This window comes from Dasypus novemcinctus, chromosome 21 (genome assembly GCF_030445035.2).
Source record: "Dasypus novemcinctus isolate mDasNov1 chromosome 21, mDasNov1.1.hap2, whole genome shotgun sequence".
Taxonomy (NCBI): domain Eukaryota; kingdom Metazoa; phylum Chordata; class Mammalia; order Cingulata; family Dasypodidae; genus Dasypus; species Dasypus novemcinctus.
In genome coordinates this window covers 61850211-61877591 of record NC_080693.1, presented here as the reverse complement: position 1 = coordinate 61877591, position 27381 = coordinate 61850211, and the positions used below count along the sequence as shown (strand labels likewise).

General features: G+C 43.2%; 2 protein-coding genes across 2 annotated transcripts; both read left to right on the top strand.

Moving 5' to 3' along the window:
- The first annotated feature begins 50 nt into the window (after positions 1 to 50).
- Positions 51 to 23430, top strand: RETREG3 (reticulophagy regulator family member 3). Its single transcript, XM_058284289.2, has 9 exons — positions 51 to 350; positions 13202 to 13308; positions 15081 to 15111; positions 16041 to 16167; positions 17500 to 17584; positions 18417 to 18554; positions 19688 to 19770; positions 20745 to 20877; positions 21250 to 23430. The coding sequence occupies exons 1-9, from the start codon at positions 103 to 105 to the stop codon at positions 21705 to 21707; spliced, it is 1410 nt and encodes a 469-aa protein (XP_058140272.1). The 5' UTR covers positions 51 to 102; the 3' UTR covers positions 21708 to 23430.
- A 1081-nt stretch (positions 23431 to 24511) lies between these two features.
- PSMC3IP (PSMC3 interacting protein) lies at positions 24512 to 27329 on the top strand. Its single transcript, XM_004472462.5, has 8 exons — positions 24512 to 24624; positions 24715 to 24815; positions 24999 to 25088; positions 25973 to 26084; positions 26554 to 26699; positions 26827 to 26880; positions 27010 to 27069; positions 27151 to 27329. Exons 1-8 carry the CDS (start codon positions 24591 to 24593, stop codon positions 27205 to 27207), a joined length of 654 nt encoding a protein of 217 aa, XP_004472519.1. The 5' UTR covers positions 24512 to 24590; the 3' UTR covers positions 27208 to 27329.
- Positions 27330 to 27381: the final 52 nt, after the last annotated feature.

Genomic DNA, 27381 nt, shown 5'->3' with positions numbered 1-27381 from the left:
AGCGCGCTGTGGAGGGAAGCGGCTTCTCCCGCCTAATCGCGCGCTTGCGCAGTTGGTGTTATTGTGACCGTCGGGCCGTACGGCCCCGGATGTTGTGGCTGCATGGGGGATATGGCGGAGGCTGAGGGGCTGGCCGCGGCCCCAGGCCCGGGTTTGGGACCGACTTTCCGGGGTCGCCGCACTATGTCAGGCTCCTGGGAGCGGGACCAGCAGGTTGAGGCGGCGCAACGGGCGCTGGTGGAGGTGCTGGGGCCTTACGAGCCTCTACTGAGCCGGGTGCAGGCAGCCCTAGTATGGGAGCGACCGGCCAGGAGTGCCCTGTGGTGCCTGGTGCTGAACGCGGCATTCTGGTGAGAGAACTGGACGGTCGGAAACGCTCCGAGTCGCGAATTCGCCAGGTTTCTTTAGAGTTGTACCTCCCGCCTCTCCTGTTTTTTCGCTGCACTGACTTCTTCTTGTACCTGCCTAATTTTGCCTCACCTCCTTTCACCTTATCCCGCTTCCGGGCTTCGGCACCCCAGTTCTTCCCTGGGCCTTCCAGCTGTCTTCCCTGCTTTACCTGCTCCCGGCCGCCCTGCCCTGGACATCTGGCAGGACTTCTGGTAACATCTTGAGCTGTTCACGGTGGTCGAAAGCGCCTTTTTTTTTTTAGCTAGAGAAAGTTCAGTCCCCTTAAGGCCATCATCTTCCTTCTTTTGTCTACTGAAGTGTAGTTTTAAGACTCTCTCCAGAGGTTTTGGTAATTATTGTTGTCATAGAGACGTATGGTCTTGCAAAGCTATCCGTAGGTGGAATAAAAAGCAAAAGTTTGAGCGATCTGAATTAGCATGATTAGGTTTCCTCTCTTCCAGTCAAGGAAATTTGTGAAGTCTGAGCGTCAATTAAGAGCCTCCAAAGCTGAAACTTGAAAGAATATTACAAGCTTTTTAAGAACAGTTATGAAGTAATGGTTGTAAAATTTCACCCGTTTCAAAGCCATTTATTACTGCACCTCCTCCCTGACCCAAAGAATTAGAGAGACATCTTTGGTCACGGATTATAGGCAAGGAAATTGAGGATTAGAAAAAATGTCTATGAATTTACCTCAACTGGAAAAGTGGCACTATAACTATGCTTTAAGAATCTGTGTGTGGCATGCTCTGTGAAAATTAAACTGCTGTTACTTGTCATCGCCTAAAGCGACTTCAGGACTAAATAGGATCTGTCAAAAATAGTTTTTATTTATTCATAACTGATGAACTATTACTGGTCAAATTCAAATGGGACAGACATATTGGGCCCTTCTAAATTTGAATGAGATAAACCTATTCTGGATTATCCTGAACTAGAACAAAGTTTGTTTTTTTTCTCTAAAAAAACAGACTTCCTCTCAAAATTCTTGCTCTTAAAAAACAAAACATTTGTTATGCTTTTTCTGGAAGATATTTGGTGAGCTGGAGCAGAACAAATAATTCCAGATTAATGGATAGGAAGATACAGTGTTCAGCTAATAAGTTAATCCTCTCTGTTCGAAGAAAACCTAGGTTAAGGTGTCACAAGCAGTCTCTGGCATTTGTTGCTTCCAGAGTCTTTAGCAAATTTCATGATAATCTTTTCATACTACTGCATTCTTCTCTTATTTTCTGGTAGTGCTTCTTGATCCCCATGTACCTATTTCCCTCCTATTGCGCTCTGTCGAAAGCCCCTCACCATAGCACCTCATTCAGGGATGTTTTCCAAAATGACCTTTTCTTCCTTTCTTTCCACCCTCCCTCATTCCAACCCCTAACCCAAACACATCTAGTCAAAACTTCATTTGGTTTGATACCCCTAGGACGAAAGCAAGTTGATTCTCATTAAACCTTTTGTATCAAAGTATGACTAGCTGGTTACACAAAAACTTTTTATCAGAATTTACATGAATTTTAATCCAAGATATTTAAAAAATGCAAATCAGTTGGTGGCATTCTTGTTTTTGAGGAAGGGCCTGTCTAATTGCCCATTACCTGAGAGAGTTTTGTGAAGCAGACAGAATGCAGGGTTAAGGTCTATACAAAAAGTGCTGCTCTGACTAGGACATGTCTTTAAATATTACAGTTAGCTTTAATTTACTGGACCCCAGCAATTTTTAGGTTTACTGATAGGTAATATTACTATTTTACGTGTATATTATATATTACTAATTCTATGTTTAGAATCTCACTTAGAACCCCCTTTTGTACTCTGGGTTTCTTAAAGCATTGTGCTTGTTCTTTATCTGTGGTATTTCCTGGTAGTTTGCCTGCTGTGTTTCCAGAACACAGTTAACTCTTGTTACATTCCCATCACACTCTAAGTAGGTGGGGTGAGATATAGCAAAATGAGGATGTGACTTCAGACTGCAAAGAGCAGTCAGATACGCTATGGGAAGGAGGCCAATTATGGAGCGGTCTCATACCTGAGAAGGGTTATAGAATGACTGAGCTGATGGTAGGGCCTCAGAACTTAAGGTGGTCTGTCATTGGAATTCACAGAATTGTTAGTTTTGGGAAATGAGCTTCCTTGGAGGGTAGTTGGAGGTTCAAAATCAAAGTTAGACTTCACATTCCAGTAGTGTCATATTGGATAATATACACATTGACATTTCACTTAGGGGTGGCAAAGAGTGACTCTTGAGTCTTTAGTCTTAAATATTTAGGAAAGGGAGGTTAGAGATTTTCTTTCATTTGTTTTGAATAATGGTACTTCATTAATTGAGATATTTTATACATTTGAGGTTTTAGAAGTCTAGATAGGAGTATAAAAAATTGTTTGAATGCACGTAGGTAACTCAACTTTCAGTGTTCAGTATTCTCAGTCATATTTTTTCTGAACCTGTGAATGTGTCCTTTTATATCTTCTTGTTTTTTTTAAAAAAGGAAAACATAAAAGATAGATATAAATGGAGATACCCTGCCCTTGTAATATTTCAAGGCTTTTTTTTTTTTTTCCAGATTCCAGAGAAACCATGGTGCCCATACCAGAGATCTTCCAGCCTAGATGGCTTCTCTTCCCTGACATGTTATTATCTTGAGGATAATAATAATGTCAGGCTTTTCCTTCTAATAGCTTGTATTTTCATTAGCAGTGACCCTTTCTGTAAATGAGTGATTTGAAGCTAAGAGTCAGCAAGATTATATCCTGACAGGATCAGAAAAGAACAGGTTCAGTTAGCTGTTTGGTTTAACTCATACTGTAGGGGTCAGGAAAGAGTAAAGGAGCTCTGGAAATGTATGTGAACTCCAGCCACACCCATGGTTCAAGCAGGGCAACATGACTATTGCACTCCTCTCCCAGTTTTTTTTTGAGGGGTGGGTACTACGGGAAGCCGGCACTCAACCTCTGCGCTACACCCACTCACCTAAATTTTTTTTTTAGGAGGTATGGGTGATTGAACATGGGAAGCAGGCACTCAACCACTAAGCTAGTCTGCTCCCTTCCTCTCCATTTAAAAAAAAAAAAGATTTATTTATTACCCACCCCCTCATTGTCTTCTCTCTGTCCATTCGCTGTGTGTTCTTCTCTGTGTCTGCTTGTCTTTAGGCAGCACTGGGAATCGATCCTGGGATTTTCTGGAGTGGGAGAGAAGCACTCAAACCCTTGTGCCACCTCAGCTACTTGGTCTGCTGAGTCTCTTATTGTTTCTCCTCTGTGTCTCTTTTTGTTGTGTCATCTTGCTGTGCCAGCTCTCCGCACAGGCCAGCTTACTGCATGGGCCAGCACTTCTGCATTAGCCAGCACTCCTCTCAGACCAGCTTGCTGTGCAGGCCAGCACTCCACATGGGCCAGCTCTCCACTTGGGACAGCTTACTGGAAATCGAACCCTGGACCTCCCATATGGTAGACAGGAGCCACATCCACTTCTTTTGGGATATTGATTCAGATCAACTCACAAGCTAATTCTTTATTGAGATCTTTGTTGGCATCTGCTTTTACAGTCATTAGTCTAAGTTAATCATACTTTGCTCCTGGGGGCTATTATGGAATCTGTTGTTTCACAGATGAAAAAAAGGTGTTTATCTCCTGCCCGCCCCCCCAAAAAAATGAACAACAAAAAAACACGTGCGCAAAAACAAAACAAAAAAATGACCAGAGAAGTGATTAAAGGTATACAGCAATTCTGATTTAAAAGGTTAGAATTTGAGTAAAACAGTAGAAGAGGCCCACTTAAGTTGAGATGTTTGTTTTATTTTGTTTTAAATGTATACATCAGGTGAAATCTGTTGAGCAGATATTTCTGATGAATCTTTGGAGGGTTCTGCTGCTTTTGGCGGCCAAGAAGATTCTCAAGTATACCCTGGTTGACTTTGCCTCTCTTGCCTTCAGTTTTTATCTGTCCTAATTGTAAGGCTGTGTGCGTTCTTACTATTAGCATATGTTAGCAACCAATGGGTTTCATTTCTGGTTTTGTGCAGACAACAACTTTCACTGCATGATGTAGGGTAGGTTAATTTTTCCTTATAATTTAACTGTAACTAGCTTATTAACATGACATCTGCAAGTGCTGAACAATAATGGGCTTTCTGTCCCTGTAGGATGGAATGCTTTCTTCTGAAGTATCTTTGAGACAAGCTTACTCTATACCAAGAAAAGAATCTAGAGATTGTATCTTTGATTGGAAATAGACATGTGGTCATACTTTGTTTATATTGTATGGCAAACTCTAACTTCCTGTACTAATAAGATCCATGGTATAGTTAACCTCAAGAAGACTATATTTGGTTCTGGAATTTTTTCATGATCTTTCTGGACACCAGATTGATAGACCAAGAGATTTGATTTAGACTGATAATTAAATTGGATTTTAGCTCCCAACAAAGGGGATGGACAGTTTATAAAAGAAAAAAAATGCAAATAATCAAATGCATGTATAAAATTTCACTCTCACAAGTAATAAAAAAATTTGCAATGTAAATGGCAATGAGTTACTTTTTTTTTTTTTTTAGGTACCAGGGCCCAGGGATTGATTCTGGGACCTCGAATGTGGGAAGCTGGCACTCTTGGCTTTCATAAGTTGGTTTTTTCATTTGTTTTGCCCGTTGTTTGTTTTCGTTCTTTCAAGAGGCACTGGAACCTCCCCTGTGGTAGGCAGGAGCTCAATTGCTTGAGCCACATCCAATTCCAATTTCAATTGTTTTATTATTTTTTTAGGATGTACTGGGGATTGAACCTGGGCCCTCATACATGGGAAGCAGGTACTCAACCACTAGCTATATCTGCTCCCCTCTGCTTAAATTTTAAAAATGATAAATTTTAATTCCGGGGACGATATGAAAAACACTGGCTTTTCTTTTTTTTTAATACTGCTGATAGGAACATAACATACCTTTCTGGAAAGCAGTTTGGCAACATGTATTAAAATACTCAAAAACTTACTCTTTTCATTGACCCAGGAGGAATGGGGAATAATCACTAATGGGTACAGGTTTCTTTTTGGGTTGATGAACATGTTCTAAAATTAGGTAGTAATGATGGTTACATGACTCTACAAACATACTAAAAACTGTTGAATTAGCTTAAAGGGCTAATTTATGGTATGTGATTACAATCAATAAAGCTATTTTAAAAGAAGTTCATACCTTTTGACCAGTTATTCCGCTGAAAGTAGTCAGTTATTGGTAAAGACAAAGATTCATGTCAGTGATGTATATTTCAGCTTTATTGCATAAAAAATTGGAACCATTTAAAATTCCAACTAGGGAAAGGTTTAAAAGACTAATGGTACCTATACACACACACATACACATGATGCAATCATTTTAGAAGTTTTAAATGCTTTTTTTGGTAATATGGGAAAACTGTCTATGTATTAAGTGAAGAATGAAGTGCAGATATGCTATGTTCTTCTATGATGTTTATATATATATATGTGAACTCTTTTTAAAATGAAGGGAATAGCCTTTATTTTTTGTCCATGTATGTAGGTGGTAAATTTTAAACTTTTTAATATGGGGAATTTAAACACATGTATAAGTAGACAGAATATTATATAATATCATGTACCCAGCTTTGAAAATTTCAACTCATGGCCAATTGTGTTTCTTCTGTACCCCATCTCTTCTTCCTCTTCCTTTATTATTTTGAGGCAACTTCCAGATATTTCAGTGTATATCTGAAGAATAAAGATTTTTTAACATACTACTACCATTATCACATGTAAAAAATTGATTCTAGTCAGTTTTCAAATTTCCAGTTTTCTTATAAAAGTCATAAATGTTGGTCTTTTAAAAAATAGTTTATTTGAATCAGGATCCAAATGAAGTCCACATATTGCTACTGATTACTCCGTATTTTACAACTCTTTTACTCTGTAGGTTCCCTGTCCATCTTCTTTGCCCTTGCAGTTTATTTGATGATGAAAGCAGTTTGTGTTATAAAGTTTCCCACAGACTGGATTTGCTGATTGTGTTCCCATGGTTTAACATCTTCCCCTGTATTCTGTATTTCCTGTAAATTGGTAGTTGGATCTAGATGCTTGATCAGATTCAGGTTCAAAAAAATTTTTTTTGGCAAGACTTATTTTATAGATAGTGACATTCTAGTATCTTTTCTTTAATTATTATGATTCCTTAATTTTCTCCAGTAAACATACTTGCTTTCACAAATCAGAAAGATCAATACCATTAAGAAAAATGTAGATCATGAGCCTACAATGAGTAGGAACAGTAATGGGATATGGCAGCCGCTAAGTTGAATAATTCACATGTGAATGTTAAGAATTGACAGCATTCAGAGTTTTTTTTTTTTAAGATTTATTTTATTTATTTCTCTCCCCTTCCCCTCTCTTGTCTGCCCTCTGTATCTGTTCACTGTGTGTTCTTCTGTGTCCACTGCATGTCAGGTGGCACTGGGAAACTGCATTTCTTTTTTGTTGCATCATGTTGCCGCATCAGCTCTATGTATGTGGCACCACTCCTGGGCAGGCTGCACTTTTTTTTTTTTCCCACTTGGGGGGCGGTTCTCCTTGCAGGGGCATTCATTGCACATAGGGCTCCCCTACGTGGGGGCGCCCCTGTGTGGCAGGGCATTCCTTGCACGCGGCAGCACTGCGTGTGGGCCAGCTTACCACACAGGTAAGGAGGCCCTGGGTACTGAACCCTGGACCCTCCATATGGTAGGCGGGCACTCTATCAGTTGAGCCACGTCTGCTTCCCCAGAGTTATTTTTGCTAACTGAAAAATGTTTTGCATGTGGTCTTGTGAAACTTCTATACTGATATATCTACTTATGAATTTCTTGGCCTGTATAAGTAGACACTGTAGTACTAAACTAACCCAGAAAAATCCTCCTTTGTTTTACTTCCATCTCTGACCTATACCAATCTCAAGAGTACTTTGTCTTCAATTATGTCTTGTCTCCACATAGTTGCAGAATTTTTTTACAGGTCCACTTCCAGGTTACCTCCATAAAATGACAAGGATGATGTGATCTCAGTATATCCCAAACACACCAATCTGAGATTGAAATTCCCTTTTTATTTAGTATTTAGGGCTGGAAGGAAAAGAGGAACACACTTGACCATATTATTGTATATTTGATAGTCACACTCCTAAGGGAACATTAATATTATTAATTGTCTAGTTACCTTGGAGGGGTTAACATTAGTGTTTTCACATGATCTTTCATTAGTTAAATTTTTGTCTATTTGGAAGAAGCTATTTTCTCAAGAAATGTTATTTCACACAGAAAAATTCTTCCTTTGAAGTCCCTGTCTATTTAGAATACTACATAATAACCATTTCTAACTGGGCTGAACATTGATTTATGGACCATGGCTAATCTTGTTCAAGAAAATGGTCAGTTTTTGTCTTCATTACTCAGAAAATAACACCTGTCTTAAAATTCTTTACTGGCATGCTGTCATCTGCTGGATCAAATCCCTTTGTCAGAAAGGGGTCTTCATGATGTGATTCCTGCCTCTTACTCATCTCCTTCCTCTGTTCTTTAAGTTTCAGTTCTATCAAACTACTTATAGTTCCTTAAATATATTACACTACCTCTACATTCTCCCTATCTGAATGTCCTCTCCTTCTCCCCCGTACCCTTTGTCCTGATTTCTTACCATTTATATTTCAAATCTCAGTTTGGATGTCCTCTTCTTTGTTAATTTTACCTTGACATGTTACATTGTAAACACATACAAATACACTTGAGAGTAAGGTCATATCTTAAACTTTTTCTGTGTCTGTACTGCTTAGCCACAAGGCTCAGCATATCATAGGCACTCGATGACTGTTGTATTGAGTTGAAGCATAGCTTATGAGCGTGGAAGAAGAGGGCTGTAACAGGCTATTTTTAAAAACTCCAGGTCTTGGAGAAACAATATTTTTATTGCCATCATCTTTGGAAAACAGCCTTTCTTTAGAGAGCTTAATATCCTTCCCCTTCCTTGGTTTATGTGTGTGTTACTAATCACTCTGTAGGAAGGGGGAGATGGTAAAGATTGCCTCCTTAGAGAGCCCTTACCAAGTACTCTGGAGAAAACAGCAGTCATGTCACATGCTGCTGGGACATAGGGAACAAGAAACTCCAGAGCCCTTATCCTTGGCCTTGTTAAATTTGCTTGTTTATTGGGATGAGGAACTGGCTTTTGAGAGAAGATTAATGACCTTGGACAGCTCTAGAGGCTTATTTCTGTTAAGCTGCTTTCATTCTTTAATCTCATATATAATTACAGTTTCCTTTTAAGTGGTGAAGTGGGAATAATTGGAAAAAGGTCACTTGTGACTGGATTTCTGAGTTCCTCTTATTTCTTTCCATTCCTCATTCTATGCATAGTTTTAAAAAGTTTATTATAAAACATGAATTCATGTTTAGTGGAAAAGCACAAAAAATGTCTCTGCCAATTCCTACGTATTTATATATACACATACTGTGGGTTTGTTTTTGTTTTTGGAGGTAGCAGGGATTGAACCCAGGACCTCATACATGGGAAGTAGGTGCTCAACCACTGAACTACACCTACCTCTTGTGTGTGTTTTTTTTTTTTTTTTTTTTTAAAGATTTATTTATTTATTTAATTCCCCCCCTCCCCCGGTTGTCTGTTCTTGGTGTCTATTTGCTGCGTCTTGTTGCTTTGTCCACTTCTGTTGTCGTCAGCGGCACGGGAAGTGTGGGCGGCGCCATTCCTGGGCAGGCTGCTCTTTCTTTTCACGCTGGGCGGCTTTCCTCACAGGGCGCACTCCTTGCGCGTGGGGCTCCCCCACGCGGGGGACACCCTTGCGTTGCACGGCACTCCTTGCGCGCATCAGCACTGCGCATGGCCAGCTTCCACACAGGTCAAGGAGGCCCGGGGCTTGAACCGCGGACCTCCCATGTGGTAGACGGACGCCCTAACCACTGGGCCAAAGTCCGTTTCCCTTGTGTGTGTTTTTTAATATAATAGGAATTATGTTTTTTTGTTGTTTTTTTTTTTTTATTTTGAGGTACCAGGGCTGGCGATTGAACCTGGGACCTTGTATGTGGGAAGCCGGCACTCAACCTGAGCCATATTGGCTCCCCTGAGTTGGTTTTTTCATTTGTTTGCTTGTTGTTTGTTTTTTGGAGGCATCAGGAACCGAACCTGGGACCTTATGGGGGAAGCAAGTGCTCAACTACTTAAGCCACTTTTGCACCCCAGAAATTATACTCTTAGTATTGTTCTGTGATTATGTCATGACATTAGGTCATGTGTTGCATTAAGAGAAGTCATTCTACAGGAAGCGGACTTGGCTGAATGGATAGGGCGTCTGCTTACCACATGTGAGGTCTGTAGTTCAAACCCTGGTCCTCCTTGACCCGTGTGGAGCTGGCCTGTGCGCAGTGATGATGCGCACAAGGAGTGCCCTGCCATGCAGGGGTGTCCCGTGCATAGGGGAGCCCCACGTGCAAGGAGTACACCCCGTAAGGAGAGCTGCCCAGCACAAAAGAAAGTACAGCCTGCCCAAGAATGGTGCCGCACACACAGAGAGCTGACACAACAAGATGACGCAACAGAAAGAAACACAGATTCCCTGTGCTGCTAATAAGGGTGGAAGTGGTCACAGAAGAACACACAGCGAATGAACACAGAGAGCAGACAACTGGGGGGGGGAGGAAGAGAAATTTAAAATAAATAGATAAGTCTTTAAAAAAAAAAAGATATTCTAGAGTAATTTATAGCCAACCTGTGGTCATCTTTACCCTGTTTGATAAGTTGCTAGAATAATAGCTAATAGCACTATTGTATTGTAAAATTGAATAGAACTATATGCTAAGTTAGGTATTCTGTGTAAATTTTACTTCTTGGCTTTTTTGTATGATATTTTATAGTTGGTTAAGTGCAGGTATATTGTTTCTAATACCCACAAGCAATCCTGTAAGACTTGTTATTGTTAACATTGCATTATAAATGAGAAAACTGATACTTAAAGAGGTTGAACTAACTTATTCAAGGTCATAGACTAATAAACAGTTGGTTGTACAGGGAATCAAAATCAGGCCAGTCTAATTTTAAAAGCTATGCCTTATTGCCCTGCTGTATCACCTTTCTGGTGATGCATATGGCTTACCTCTGTATCTTAGAACATGCTTCTCAACCCAACTGTGGTGAAGGACTAATGTTGTTCCCCCCTTTCCCCCCAAATCTGTTACAACCAATACATTTTTTTTAAAGATTTATTTTATTTATTCCTCACTACCGCCCTTGTTGTTTGCACTTGCTGTATCTTTTTGTCTTCTTTGTTTCTTTAGGAGGCGCCCGGGAGCCAAACTCAGGACCTCTGATGTGGGAGGAGGGTGCCTAATCACTTTAGCCACCTCTTCTTCCTGCTTTGTTCTGTCTCTTATGTTTTTCCTCCCCGCATCTCTTGTTGTGTCATCTTGCTGTGTCAGTTATCTTCTTAAGGAGGCACTGGGAACCTCTGCTCCCTGCTTTGTTGTGTCTCTCATTATGTTTTTTTTTTGTGTCTCTTGTTGTGGCAACATACTGTGCCTACCCGTCACGCCAGCTCACTCTCTTCTTTAGGAGGTACCAGGATCCGAGCCAGGGACCTCCCATGTGATAGGTGGGAGCCCAGTCACCTGAGCCACATCTGCCCCTCCCCCTGTTTTTTTTAAGATTTATGTATTTCTCCCCACCCCCTTGTTGTTTGCATGTGCTGTGTCTGTTTGTTGTATGCTGGTCTTCTCTTTCTAGGAGGTATCAGGAGCTGAACTTGGGACGTCCCATGTGGGAGGGAGGTACCCAACTGCCTGAGCCACCTCCACTCCCTGAATATTTTGTAAAATACAATATAAACAAGCTACTAGAAAAATTAAATTTAAAAAGACAAAAAAAGAAAATACAATTCCTATATTATTAGATTCAAAATTACTTGGTCATATTTCTAGAAAAACTTTTAAATGCTTTTTTTGAAGTTCTATGCTCATTTCCCCACAGACTGGTAAAATTTATTTGCAAGCCAGCACTGGACTACAGACCACTCTGCTGGGCACTACCTTAGAATTGGAGAGGCTTTAGGGTGGTATAAGGGTCATAAGATCTAGTTTTCTTAAAAATATTTTATCATAAAGGCTTTTAAGCATACCCAAAAGTAGAGAGAATAGCATGAATAAAGATTCCTGGTGGCAGACTTGGCCCAGTGGTTAAGGCGTCCATCTACCACATGGGAGGTCCACGGTTCAAATCCCGGGCCTCCTTGACCCTTGTGGAGCTGGCCCACGCGCAGTGCTGATGCACGCAAGGAGTGCCCTGCCACACAGGGGTGTCCCTCATGTAGGTGAGCCCCACGTGCAAGGAGTGCGCCCTGTAAGGAGAGCTGCCTAGCGCGAAAGAAAGTTCAGCCTGCCCAGGAATGGTGCCTCACACACAAAGAACTGACAACAAGATGACACAACAAAAAAAAAGAAACAGATTCCCGTGCCGCTGACAACAACAGAAGCGGACAAAGCAGATGCAGCAAATAGACACAGAGAGCAGACAACTGGGGTGCCGGGAGGCGGGGGGAAGGGGAGAGAAATAAATAAATCTTAAAAAAAAAAAAGATTCCTATGTACCTGTAACACAGCTTTGGCAATTATCGACTTCATGATCAATGTTACCTTATCTGTTTTAACACTTTTCCTTTGCCAACCTGTATTGCTTTGAAGCAAATCTTAGTTGTCTTATCGCTTCATCTGTAAATATTTTAGTGTGTATCTAAAAAAATAAGGATTGGGAAACGGACTTTGGCCCAGTGGTTAGGGCGTCCGTCTACCATATGGGAGGTCCGCGGTTCAAACCCCGGGCCTCCTTGACCCGTGTGGGGCTGGCCCATGCGCAGTGCTGATGCGCGCAAGGAGTGCCGCGCCACGCAAGAGTGTCCCCCGCGTGGGGAGCCCCACGCGCAAGGAGTGCGCCCGTGAGGAGAGCTGCCCAGCACGAAAGAAAGTGCAGCCTGCCCAGGAATGGCGCCGCCCACACTTCCCGTGCCGCTGACGACAACAGAAGCGGACAAAGAAACAAGACGCAGCAAATAGACACCGAAAACAGACAACCAGGGGAGGGGGGGAAATTAAATAAATAAATAAATCTTTTTAAATAAATAAATAAATAAATAAGGATTTTTAAAATTGTAACTATCACAACATCACGTATTAAAAAAAACTTAATGGTAATTCCTAAATTACCATTAATGGTCAGATGTGCTGTCAGGTTCAGATTTCCTGATGGTTCAGAAATGTTATTATATGCTTGGTTCCTTCAAATAAGAAGAACTAGCTTTTTAGCTTCATTCCTAACTTTCTATATGACTGATTAAATCATTTTACTTTTTTATGCCTTGGTTCCTTCATCCGTAAAAGGATCTGTAATTGAATTAAATGCTTTCTAATGCATCTCTTATCAGTTTGTTGCCCTACGCTTGGCTCTAATTTGGCAGAAAGATGTTTACTTTCATCATAAAAACTTGTTACTCAGGATAAAGTTCTTTTTGGAATCATAGATTTTTAAAAGTGAAAATGGCTGTACAAGGTTATTTGGTTTAGTCCTCTGCCTTTATAGAAGCTCATTATTATCCCTGCCCCTTAGGTAATCAAGGTGCAGAAATTTGCAGTGATTTAACCCAAGGTGATGTAACTAGTTAATGTCAGAACAGAAAACTAGAACTCAAGTCATTTACCACTTAGCCAGTAGTATATATATGGTCTTTTCTCAAATTAGCTTAGTTGCATAATGAACTTTCTTCTGTTTTTTCCTTCTCTGTAGGTTCTTTGCCCTGACATCCCTTCGTCTTGTATTTTTACTTGCATTCAGCTTGATGATCATTGTATGTGTAGATCAATGGAAAAACAAAATCTGGCCTGAAATAAAAGGTGAGTTTAATAGTGTTTAGTGTATCTGAACTGGAAATGGACTTTATTAATTTTTACCTTTACTGTGGGGGTCTGTGATGGGGCATTTCTTTTTGATATCTGAATTATTTGCTTTAGGAGGCACTTGAGGGGCTTGTGCCGTATCTGTAGTTCCTTAGAGCTGGATTTGCCCTTTCTGTTACCATGAAGCTCCGGAAATCTGTATCCACCATCTGAAATATTCTTGCCCTTAAAATTGGCCTGAGAAATAAATAGTCCTCAAGTTTTTAAATAATTCTTCTCATTGGATATTACATTTTTGCTCAGGTAGTATCGATTTACCTCTCAGGATTAAAAAAAAAAAGTTGCTATTTGCAAAGCGGTAAGGAAGCCATTATGACTTATATGAAGTACCCTAAAATGCAGTTCCTTATTTTAAAGATCATACATTGTGTTTTGGGTCATAAGACACAAAATTTAAAAAGTTAACTGGTAATTATAGAATACTAGACATGTCACAGTGTAGTATGTGATCAGTATATTTGTCATGTATCTTGGGCCCTACCTTGAAAGTTCCCTACCTTGAAAGAAGCAAAAGATTTGGACAGGTAGAGAGACAAGTGTGTTTTCTAGAGGGGCCAATAGCTTGATTAGTGTAAGGAAACCAGAAGCTATAAAGTGTCTCCTGAGAGCAGGGAATTTATCATTTGGGCTGGAGTGAAGGGTTTATTAAAGGGAATGCTAAGGAATAAATCTGAAAATATGTTGAAATTAGATTTTGTGAGGTCTTGAAGTTAGGCTAGGGGTTTATACTTTATCTTCATAGGTAATGGGTGGTCACTGAAGTTTTTTTGTTGTTGTTTGTTTATTTTTAAATTAGGGCTATATGCCGAGATGTTATTAAAGGTTAATCTGACATCATTTTGCTGAGCCATCTGAAGGAGAAAAAGGGGAAGGATCAGAGACTGTTAGGAAACTATGGCAGGATCTGTGTGAGTAGTGAAAGGTGTTGGTGGAAACAAATGATGGATGGCTTGGAGAGCCGTGAAGAAAGATAAATGGTTGGATATAGGGTTAGAAGCATAAGGAATAAAAGCTGGCATTGGAATTTCAAAGCTGGGAGAATGGGGGAATAGTACTGTAGTTAGCAGATATATAGAGTCAGGCAGGAAGTTGATTTGGGTAGGAGTGAGAGCAAGGAAAATTGATGTAGGTTTTAGACATGTTAATTTTGAAGTGTTGGCAGGATATTCAAACCAGAGTGTACAACTTTTAAATACATTCCCATGTTATTTCACACAGAGACTTCAAAGAATCATGTAGTTCACCAGCCTATCTTATGGCTGATGAATGTCAAAAGACTTTACATCATTCAGGGAAGATAATGGGTGTCTTATTAAAGAGAATAGGCAAATTTCTAGGGTTGGAGTAGTTATAACATGCCTTTGTAACCTGTCTTACATCAATATAAATGAGCAACCCTGACATACTTCAGGGGTGGGATGAACCATTTTTCCTCTTGTAGAATTTGACTTTTAGCTGTAGTAATTAGAAGGGGCCATAATGGTCCATTTGAAACTCCCCTTTGGAGAAATGAAGCAGGCATAAACCATTATTCCCTAGTCTGCAGCTCTGTAATTCTGGCAGTATAACTTGGTGTTTCCTTTTTATTGACTATTACTGTTTTCTTTTCTCCAAACCTATTAAGACTTGAACCATCAGACCAACAGCCTAACATTTTCATGTTTAGTTTTCCCTGTCAACTAATGCTGATGTTTGTTTTAATATTGTAGTGCCAAGACCCGACGAACTAGACAATGAGAGGTATGGAACCTAATTAAATCCCTTTTTGTTGCTCTGATTCTCTTGTAATATGCTTGTTACATGTTAACTCCATGTTCTGGACACAAAGTATAAGTTAGAACCTTAGGCCTGTTCTGTTCCAAATAATAATTTTAACAAATCCTAATGTTCAAGCAACAATATATTGCAATGGCCAGTATCCTTTGATATTTGCAAGACAGGTTTTTGAAAAAGCAGTATTACAGTGCCACGTAATTTGACATGCCAGGGCAGGGGAATTAACTGCATTATTTAGCCCCAGCATGAAAACTTATAGCCAACTAATAACTTCATTTGTTTCCTCGCTTTTGTGCCAGATCATTTAATGTGTTCTGTGTCCTCTGGCTAAAGTTCCTGGTCAGAAAACACATTGGTTCCTGTCATCAGCAAGCCAAAAATTCCTCTTGTGTCTTACAGTGTCTGCTTTCATTTCTTAGTTCATTCACCCCCATACATTTGAGCCAAGGAATTTTCTCTGTTATGGTTCCTTTTGGTTTTATTTATTTTTTCTCTGAGGGGCACATCTACCATTGCCTCCTTCTCGTCAGCAGTGGTGTTAGACTACTTTACTTTTATCCATAGATTGAATCACAATGAATTGCAGTGGTGTGAGTGCAAGGAAGAAGATATTTCTAAACACAAAGGGCCTTGGAGCTGGTGGCAGGTTTACACACGTGGATTGGGCTGCTTGCTCATAGGGTGGAGTTGTCAGAACAAGTTTGCCCTCCTAGTCCCTAAATTCAAGTTTCAACCTGGTGAGCCAAGAAGAAAGTCATGCTTCACCTCCAAAGCACCTGGGAGTAGCCACTCCCCAGCCCCCTATTTAAACCTAGAAGCATTAGCTGCCTACACAGCAAGATTGGAGGCCCTCAACACCTTCCTTTCACAGCTCCCCTTTCTCTCTTCCATAGCTGGGGCTTTGTGCATCCTCGGTTGCTCAGTGTGCCTGAGCTCTGCTACCATGTAGCTGAAGTCTGGGTTAGTGGGACCATTTTCATAAGGAATCTTTTGCTTTTCAAAAAGCAAAACCCAGGCAAGGTAAGACTTTTCCCTTTTTCACTTTCATCTCTAGCCTCTCAGTTCAGTCTATGCTAAACTGAAACAGGCCAGTTACTATGAATCCTCATTTGAGAAAGAAAAGGCTGTGATATTTATAGAGACAAAAGGAAGTTGTCGGAACAGATGTGACTCAAGTGGTTGAGCACCCACCTCCCACATGGGAGGTCCTAAGTTCTGTTCCTGGTGCTTCCTGAAAAAAAAAAAAATGAAAAAAAAAATTCAGGGAAGAGAAATGGATTTGGCTCAACTTAAGTGTCCACCTACCATATGGGAGGCTCAGGGTTCAAACCCAGGGCCTCCTGATGTGTGTGGTGAGCTGGCCCACGTGCAGTACTGATGTGTGCAAGGAGTGCCGTGCCATGCAGGGGTGTCCCCCACGTAGGGGAGCCCTATGTGCAAGGAGTGCGCTCCCGCAAGGAGAGTCGCCCTGCACAAAAAAGGCGCAGCCTGCCCAGGAGTGGCCCCCTCACACACGGAGAGCTGATGCAGCAAGATGATGCAACAAAAAGAGACAGATTCCTGGTGCCACTGATAAGAATGCAAGTGGACACAGAAGAACACACAGCGAATGGACACAGAGAGCAGACAAGGGGGTGGGGGTGGGGGGTGGGGCACAAAATAAATAAAAATAAATCTTAAAAAAAAAAACTCAGTGAAGCCAATGTGGCTCAGTGGTTGAGTGCTGGCTTCCCACATATGAGGTCCTGGGTTCATTCCCCAGCCCCTAGTACCTCAAAAAAAAAATTACTGGCTTATTCTTTCACTTGAAACAACAAAGCCAGCGAAAATGGAATTATATTAAAAAAGAAGTTGTTGTAGGAGGAAGCTTCTGACAAGCCACTAGGACTAAGGCAAGAGTTTGACAACTCCTTATTTAGTGTGCTTGCCGCTTAAATTAGACCATCTTTTGCCCCAAGCTGGGCAGGAATGCTTGCTTGTATAAATAAAACTATAAAAAGTAAAAAAAAAAAAAAAAAAAAGCAAGCTTGCTTGTATGTATTTTTTTTACTTTGAGTTAAAAACCCAACACCTGCTTTCAGAGAGAAATTTTGGCTAAGTCCTATTCAAACCATCATGAACGGTGCAGCCCTATGGGGTTAGCCACATAAAAGGAGTTTGAATAGAAGCGGACATCCACCTTTCCCCCTCAAACAGAATCACTATTAGATGCAAAGTGACTGCATTTGTTATTCTGACATGTCTGTGCTTGATTTAGAGATTGTAAAGAATCATTTCAATCAGGTTTCAGCCTTCACCATCCCAGGCCCCTGTCCTGTGGCAGAAACTTAATACTCTTTCCTAATCCCCCAGTTCTGCTTACTAAGCTGCGGGACACTGACCTTTTTGGCTGTCTTGGGCCGCTATATCCCTGGGCTCCTGCTGTCCTACTTATTGCGTAAGTATGGCATATACCTCTATATATACACTGACCCTACCCATAGCTTTTCCAACCACAGCCAACTCTGGGTCTAGGGAGACCTTTATATTTTGATTCTCTAGCTTTTTCTTTTTTCATGACCTGGTTAGTATCATGCAAAGATCTTTCTTTTCACCTCTAATAGGCTTCCCACATACAAAGTACTTTTCTTAGCAAGTCAGTTTTAGAAATTGATGAGGGTCCACTAGTATATACTGTATTACTGGCTATAAAGGACAGTCTGTTCTATTTAAGGGACTTTTTAGAGTCAGTGTATTGTATTACAGTAGAACATAACTCTTAGGGGATCCTTTACTAGGGTGTCTCGTCTCCTGGAGCACTCTTCCCCCAGGTCTTTTCCCCTACTCCCCCACCTGGGGCACATTATAAATTTATTTACTTCCTTTTGGTTTGTACTCTGCTCAGTTATGGCTGTAGCAATGATATATCAGGACCTCACATGATTTTTTGTGTACTTGCTGAGGCTTTTTTACCGTTTGGCCTCATTTATGAGTCAGTGACATCCACAGGCAAATATGACTATACTGCCTGGTTTTGCACTTGGTCTGTGAGCAGCATATCCTGAATGTCTGTGCGACACAGAGCCCTGTTCTTGGCTCTTTGGGTGGCTGCAGAAGTCTCTGCCCTCAAAACCCCTCTAGTATAGTAGGGGAGATTAGTGAGGATGATCAGCAGAATTAAGCAGAACTGTTCCACATGAAGTATTCAGGTCCTAAGGACACAATAACAGAGGGACAGTAAAGATTGCTTCATGCAGCTCCTCCATTTTGCCATTATTTCCTGCTCTCAGTTGTCGTTGTCATGATGTGGCCCCTTGCCATGTACCACCGGCTGTGGGATCGAGCATATGTATGGCTGAAACCAGCTCTGCAGCGGCTAGACTTCAGTGTTCGTGGCTACATGATGTCCAAGCAGAGAGAGAGACAACGTAAGTGTCTTGGGAAGGCTTACTTCCACTTGGGCAGTTTGGGGAAGAAAAGAAACCTATAGGGTCTAACATACTGAGTAAGTTGTTGAAAGTGGGAGGGGGTTCTCCACATGAGGTGGAAGGTAGTAGGTGAAAGTGATATTTTATTCCAGGGAAACCTGTGCAGGCTTACCAAATTTCCCCATGAAATTCTAGATTCTCCCACTTTAAGCATATTTGAAAACAGTTCTACCAAGCTGAATAAAAGGCAGGCCGCGAATACATCCCTAGAGTTAGCTGCTATTTATGAAGCACTTTGCATGTGCCAAGCATGCTTCTGGCTGCTCTAAATAAACTTGCTTATTTGACCTCTACAACAACCTCGAGAAGTGGATGGTATTAATCCTTCTTTTACAGTTAAGGAAATCAAAGCTTCCAGTTAGTAAATGGCAGGTCTTTTCAGCCCCAAAGTCTGGCCTCTTCATCACAGAAAGCTGTCTTCCAAAGGTGATTAAAAACTGCTAGCTCGTATAGACAGCAGGACAGTGGCCATTGAAGGCGGAATCTGCTAAGGACTGTGTAACAACTCACCTGCCAAAAATAAATAAATAAATAAAAACTTCTAGGCCAAAGGCCAGAAGCATACTAGCCTGAAGGCTTATCTAACACAGGAAAGTCAGTGGTTCAGGTTTTTTCCTTTCTTCTGTGGTCTTGTCAGGTTAGGTGTTTCATTAAGCCCTGGCCTTCAGAGAGACCTGCACATGGTCACAAGACCGAGCTTCCCCTGGGTCAGCCAGTTGAATAGAATCAGCCATCTAAAGCTTGATTTAACCAAGGTGGGCTGTCTCCCTTGCTCCAAGATGGTGTTCACTAACCACCTTGACATTGGGTCTACCCCCAGCAGATCCTGAGGTTGTTGACAAATCTGGTAGGGGGGGTTGGTGGAGGGAGACCAGTTGGAAGAGACCTTCTTGCCTGTGTTACCAGCTACCCCACCGTGGAGGCTCAGCAACCCTACGCTCATGCAGTTAGGTAGGCACAGGGCCACTGGGAGTGGCTTTTCCTCTCGTGTTCTAGTTTTATGCTTTGAAGTCCAAAAGGTTATTTTTTCCCCTCAAGGGAAGGTGTCAAGGCTATCTGCTCTTTCCACATAGTGCGCTGCAGAGCTTTACACTCAGAACGGGCCATGGACAACCACAGTGACAGCGAAGAGGAGCTTGCTGCCTTCTGTCCTCAGGTATCTTGAGAGTGGAACCTGTTCCACTGGCCAGTTTTCTTTTGCTCCCTGTTAACCATCTGATACCTCTCATTTAGGTAGTTACCAGGTTTTGAGAGCCCATGATTCAGAGAGCCCATCATGGAACATCCCTTGGCACCAAGAACAGTGACAAAGAGAAAAGCTCGTGTTATATTATGACTTTATAACTAGATAAATTTCAATTTGTTAGCCTATGGCCAGCATCAAACAGCATACCCTCTTCCATATCTCCTTTTTTTTTTGAGACATCATCCAGGTTTGATGGTTTTTTTGTTGTGGGCTTTTTTTTTTTTTTTTTTTTTTTTTTATTTCCATTGCAGGAGACTGAAAACTCCTAGTGTCTTCCACACTGTCATTTGAAAATTTGTTATCTCTTTCATGGATTTGATATTAACTTCGAGCAGTGGCCCTGAATCTTGGAGATCTCTGAATTAGTTTCTCTTCTTTACAGTGGTGAGCCTCCAGTGAGCAGGAGCCAGGACCTCATCATTGATATTTTGAGATCTCTTTAAACCTTGATACTAAAACACCTAAGTGTTCATTTCCAAAATATACAAACTCTAGCTGTGGTGAATTGAATTCTTCTTGGTCTTTATCTACATTCCTGTGGGTATCCCATGTTTCCTTTTAACCCCTACCATAATGGTAAAACCTCTGGAATATGATCTTTTAAAGAGCCCAGTCTATTCTTAGAGCTGGGCAGTACGTGAAAAGCTTAAGAATAAGTGACTAGGTGATTCTCAAGAGATGGAGATTGACAAATGAGTTTTCCTACGGAAAACAGCCCAAAAGGGGGCAAGATTTTGACTTAACATTCCCATCCATACCTGGTTACACTGATGGCCCTGGGGTAGCTGTTAGGGCCAGCTAATTAGTATAACTATACCTGGGGACTGCACCTGGTTCCTAATACCATCATCTCCTCAGGCTTGTTGGTCTTTTCTTTTCCTAAGCTGGATGATAATGCTGTTGCCAGGGAACTGGCCATCACAGACTCTGAACACTCAGATGCTGAGGTCTCCTGTACAGACAATGGCACATTCAATCTTTCAAGGGGCCAAACACCTCTGACGGAAGGCTCTGAAGGTGAGGGGAACCTTTCAGCTAAGTTGACTATTGCCTCTCAGCTTCCCCAGGCAGAGGGGATACTGATGCCCCACCTCTCCTGTTTTCTGAGCTTATGGATCAGGTAGTAGAACAGCCTTAAGGTCTACCTACAGACAGGAAGGCACTGATGTTCTCCCTGAAGCCCCCAGCCCCTCAATAGCCTCAGGTTCTAGCCTCATGGGTGGGTTGAGTCTATAAACGGAAGGGAATAAATGGAAGGGAGAGGTTGAACAGTCCTACAGATTTTGTTTCATCCTGAGAAATCCAAGATGGGAAATGTCTGGTTATGTGGGGCTGGCTGTTCATTGGGCCTGGTGGCTACAGTGTCTCACACATCCATTTTTCTCCCAGACCTAGATGGTCACAGTGATCCAGAGGAATCCTTTGCCAGAGATCTTCCAGACTTCCCTTCCATTAATGTGGATCCTGCTGGCCTGGATGATGAGGACGACACCAGCATAGGGATGCCCAGCTTGATATGTCGTTCCCCACTGGGGATTGAGGAGCCCCAGGCCCCCACTGCTAGCCGGGAAGCAGCTGTACTGCCGGAGCTCCTGCTTGGTGCCCTGCCTGCAGGATCCAACCTCACCAGCAACTTTGCCAGCCTTGTCTCCCAGGGCATGATCCAACTGGCCCTGTCAGGGGCCTCCCAGCCAGGCCCCTCTGGTCTCCCTCCCCGGAGGGCAACTAGAGGCTTCCTCCGAGCCCCCAGTTCAGATCTGGACACTGATGCTGAGGGGGATGACTTTGAACTTCTTGACCAGTCGGAGCTGAATCAGATGGACCCTGCCAGTTCCAGGAACCATTGAGGCAGAGACTCCTTTTGGAGGGCACTATGGTTTAGGTTTTTTTTCTTCTTCTCTCCATCCCACTTAAAAGTGAAGAGGGCAAGGGAAAATCCCACAACCTAGCCCCTGAATTACTTCTGTATACTCGGTGGCCTGGCTGATGCTTAGAGGCCTGCTTAAAGAGGATACTCACTCCCCTGTTACCAGCTGGACACCCATTTATGAGCTTAGACATTGGAGTTAGAGTGTGTTCCCCAGGGGAGGCTTTTCTCCATCAAGATGGTACTTTTGGGGAACAAAGTAGTCAGGGTATTGGTTCCCCTTTGAAGGTATATGACTTCTAGGTATGGGCATTTAGGGGCCCTAACCTGATAGAAGAACCCGTCACCTCCTTCCTTCATCACTTTCCTAGAACCCTAAAAGTCAGGCAACAGCTGGACGAGTTGTGTTGTCTTCCTCTTTTGTTAAATCTTAAACCATGATTTGGTTTATTGATTTTGAAGCCAGTTTGTCCTTTGGTTCTGTAGAGCAGGCCTGCTCCCTCTCTCCCAGCCTATCCTTATTTCTTGAGGCCTGACCCCCAGAGCTCCAAAATATTGCTTGTGAAATTTAAATGTGAAAATGATGTAGGGATGGGCGTCTTCTACATCACCTTGGGCCATAGGGGTCAGATGACTGGGAGGTACAGGGAGTATCTCTACATCTCCTGGTCTTATTGAAGCCTCTGGAGCTGCCAAGTTGTCTATGGTGCTGCTAACCCCTGGCTCCATTTGAACATCAGCCTGAGCAATGAGCAAAGCAATATACCCATTTCTATGTTCCTGTTCCTTCCCCTGCTCCTCCTCTGGAGAAGCAATAACTCCTTGGGGGATGGCAAAGTAGCACTTTACAAATGGCTCCATGGCATTCAGCCCAGGAGCCACCAGCTCCTCTTGCTACCAGCTGTTCTTTCTTTCTATTCAGCAGCTTTACTGCTTTTATTTTTCAACCACTTTCTACCCTGGCAGGTTCCCCCTTAAGAATGAGCCCACTTAGCAAAAATACATAATCCGAATAGACCCATCTGAAAGGGGTCTATTCTGATGCCCCTAGTAAAATCATGTAAGACAAAATACAAAGTGATAATTAAACCTGTGCCAGTCCGTAGTCTATCTCTGCTTTCCCATTCAGAGCTCAAGCCAAACTCTTTCCTCTGTATTAACCCTTTGCTGATCCTCAGGGACCACTCCCCCAACACCCCTATACCTGGGTGAGGGATGTTGGAAAGAGCCCATTTTCATGTGCTGCAAGTCAGGGTGTTGCTATCGTGTTTTGCTCTTGGTTGTTGGACAAGGTACGGAGGCCAGGAAATGAAAATAGTTAACAATAGGAAGGGACAAGAGCTAGATGTCTGTTTTCAGTCACTTTATGTGAAGGTTAGTTAGAGGTAATGGCATCCCTTGTTTAAGGGTTCTCAAATAGACTTTGGGCACCTTTTCCCTTCTCAGAGCCTGCATTCTTACAGGTAAGCTCTGATGTGGAAAAAACAGGTATGGGAAAGGAGTGAGATTTTGTGTGTGTGCATGAGTGCGTATAGCTTCAGGCCTTGGGAACTGGCAAGAGGGAGAGAAGAAAGAGCAAAATCTTTGGAAGGTGTTTCTTGTACCTGGGGGATCCTGCTCTGAATCTCCTTAGTCCTCCACTGTGACTTGGGGGTGGGTGGGTGGGTGTTGTGGAATAAATCTTGTATGAGAACAATCTTAAAGAGACTGGTGTAGAATGGTGTCCTACTCTTTAATTTGTCTTCTCATTAATCTGAGATCTGAGTAATTTGAGGAGGTGACAGCCTCAGAAGAGGAAGCCCAGGTGTGAGAGACCCACCCACCCATCCCTATTTTTCCTTCTTGATAGCCAAAACAAGCAATATAGGATGAGGTGAGCCTAGCCATAAGCATAGTAACTGGCCCTCTTGCCTGGCATCTGACCTGCAATTCCATGACTTCTACTTCCTAATGTCCCCTAAATGTAAGAACACATGCACGTGTTTCTGGAGGTAAAGGGATTTTTAGGTAGCAGAAGGCTTTAAAACGTACCATGCTCCTCCACTGGATTGTTTGAGCCGCAGACACAGCTGCTTTTTGGTCTTTGGCTGACCGCAGAAACTAGAAATATTTATTTCAGGCTCTGTCCCATTGGCCACTGTGGGCAGGAGTGGAAAGCACCTGCCAGGTGCTGCCGTGAGTTTGGGCCAAAAGGAAACTTCTCTACAAGTGTGGCTTAAGAGTAGCCCCTTCCCAACTGTACCTTTCCTTGGCATTCAAACCACAGCGTGTGTCGAGCGCCCCCTATGTGCGAAATTCGGTAACTGGCAAATAAGGAAATAGAATTTATACTACGGGAAGGCTTAGGCTTCTATTACCCTTTCACATACTTATGCAAATACCTAATGCTCCTCACATATAAATGATAATAGTAACTGACGAAGAGAGAATTCGATCGTGGGGTCAGGACACGTCTCCTTAGGTAACTAGCCTTGTTACCCAGAGTAGGTCGCTTGTCCAGTGCGAGTTGATCCCTGAAGTTTCTTCCCGTTAGAACATGCTGGGTCTAGCTAAGCAATGGCTGGAACTAGGTCTCCAAACCTCAGGGCATCATTTACTACAGCCGTCGTTCCGAGGAGAAGGAGAGGGAAGTTGAAGCCCAGCAGCCGAGGCTCTCGGCGGCTAGTGCTTGCCATCTGAAGCCCGAACTCAGGGTTGAAATGAACGCGTATCTACGGTGTCCCGGAAGGGTCGGTTCGGTCGTTGGGGAGGTTTCACCTTCAGCCAATCACTGCTTTAGGCCCTCCCGTCCTGTCGCCGGAAGAGGCCGTTACCCAGAGCCACTACAACGTCCGGCTTTTTGAGTTTGGCGGCGGGAAAGGCCATGAGCAAAGGCCGGTCGGAAGCCGCGGCGGGAGGTAAGGCGGCTCGGGCTTGCGGGCACCGAGAATACTCCGGAGGGTAGCGGGTGAGGAGGTCGGTTGAGTGATCCGCCTCCGCCTCCGCAGCCCCGGGGCTTCTCCTGAGGTACCTCAAGGAGCAGAACCGGCCCTACAGCGCCCAGGATGTGTTTGGGAATCTGCAACGGGAACATGGACTGGGAAAGGCGGTAAGGACCCCCTTCCGGGATTCCCGTCCTCTGGGACCCCTCGAATCAGGCTGGGGGCTTTGCCCTCTCAAGGCTGCCATTCTGTCTTTGAGCTCGGCTCGCCGGGTGCTTCCCCTTCACTCTCTGGAATGTCTCTACCCAGGCCCAAAGATACTGATTGCTCCACCCTTTCCCCCCCGCTAGGCGGTGGTGAAGGCGCTGGAGCAGCTGGCCCAGCAAGGAAAGATCAAAGAGAAGACGTATGGCAAACAGAAGATATACTTTGCGGATCAGGTGAGGGACCACTGCGCAGATTATCACACGTGTGAGAGCCCGACGCTGGGTGAGTCAAACCCTTGTATCACCTTCCTGGGAGCACGGAGGTACCCAGGACTCACGAGTGAAGCTCCTAGGGCAGACTGTTTCATCTCCATTTACTCTGCACCGCCACCTATCTAACATCCAATAGACACTAAGTACTCTTAGCTGAACCAAAATACCATCAAGGTTAGTTTTTCTAAAATAGGTTTCATTACGGTTATTACTCTGCTGAGGACCCCCTAAAGCAGGGGTCGGCAAACTTCTGTGAAAGGCCAAATAGTAAATATTTTAGTCTACGCCCTGCCATTTGGTCACAACTACTTAACTGTGTATAAAAGCATGTAGGCTTGGCTGTGTTTCATTAAAATTTATTTACAAAAGCATGTATCTGATGGGATTTGGCTGGACCCTGCTCTGAAGGTTCAACTCCCTTATTAGGGGTAAAATCCAAACTGCCCAGGCTGGCATTCAAGTCCTCTATAACCTGCTCAATATTTCCAACTGATGAGACTCCCAACACAGCCCTTTTCCAGCAGATAGTCTCTCATGGGAGGGGCTCCTTAGATTTTTACTGGAGTCCCTTATCAAAATAGCTCCCATCATGCCTTTTTACCTGTTCAGATTCTATTGTTGAAACCGCAATTTAGGTCTCACCACCTTGGGGAGAATGTTCTTTAGGGTTCAACTTTTTTTTTTTACACTTTTTTACTGGGACGAGTATAAATTGCTGACCCTCTGGGGGTTCTGCAAAGTACCACTAGGTATGAGTGTATTTGAGTCTTGCTTTTCTGGACGTGTGCTGTCATCTTTGTGCCTCACATCAGCCCCACCTACAATTTCCCTTTTGCCTCTGGCAGGACCAGTTTGACATGGTGAGTGATGCTGACCTCCAAGACCTGGATGCCAAAATTGTGGCCCTCACTGCTAGGGTGCAGAGCCTGCAACAGAGCTGCCGCCACATGGAGACTGGTAAGACTGGGTGGCTCCTGGTTGGTGCCCCTAGTGTCCAGTTCAGTCCTGAGGTTAGGTATTACTAAAGTGTATGGCTTGTTGCCTTCAGTGTCTTATTAAGATCCCTTTCTATTGGGTTCTGAATTCAAATGGTTAAAACATGCATATGCTTTCCCTTACCATGACGGTCATTATACTATTCCCACATTTCCCTTTATTCCTGCTGCAGCTGGCTACAGCTAATGCTCTGCCCAACTTTGAACCCCACCAGATTATAGGTGGAGGGGGAAAAAAAATAGAATAATAAAGTGGTAATTCTGAATGCCTTATTTTCCTGAGCATGTCTAGAATGTTGGGCCCTATTCTAGATGCTATGCATACATCCCAGAACAAGGTAGAGGCTTGGTCTCCCACTTCAGGGAGCACCCACTGGAAAAGAACCCCTTCCTCAGGAGTAGCAAGTGACCCCAGGGAGGTGTGGTTTCAGAGCTGAAGGAGTTAACTAGTGCCCTGACCACACCGGAGATGCAGAGAGAGGTCCAAGAATTAAAGAAGGAATGTGCTGGCTACACAGAGAGACTGAAGAACATAAAGGCAGCCACCAACCATGTGACTCCCGAAGAGAAAGAGCAGGCGAGTTGTGAGGAAGGGGTAGGAGGTGGGAGGGTTCCCTGTGCAGATCCAGTGTGAAGATGAGGGTTGAACCCCAGTGGGTACTATGGGGCTGAGGTAGGTAGAGGAACCTGTTTTTTCTGTCTAGGTATACAGAGAAAGGCAGAAGTACCATAAGGAATGGAGGAAGCGGAAGAGGATGGTAAGTTTGGGGGAACTCCAAGGCTTTTGGAAAACAGCACCCACCAGAGAAACTGCTGCCTAGTATGGAGCTGTCCGGCATTATCCAGTACTGCCCCATGTGAACAGAGATGGTTTTGTCTCTTGTCAGGCGACAGAACTGTCTGATGCAATCCTTGAAGGATACCCCAAGAACAAGAAGCAGTTCTTTGTAAGTGGTACTCTCTCCCTTCCCAACTCCCTGGGGTCTTTGTCCAGGGAGGTCTCATTCACTTGTATCACTGCCCCACAGGAAGAAGTTGGCATAGAGACAGATGAAGATTACAATGTCAAACTTCCTGACCCTTGAGGCCTTCTGGCAGGACTGGGGGACAGGAACAGAGAGATGTCCCGGACTGGCTGCCTCATTGAGGTTGGCTTCTTTTGTTGCTGTTCCTGCTGCTTTCCACTCTTGAGCAGAGCAGTTGGGAGAGGGACACACACCAGAGTGTCAGGTGGTGGGAGTGAAGACTGGTGGTCCTGC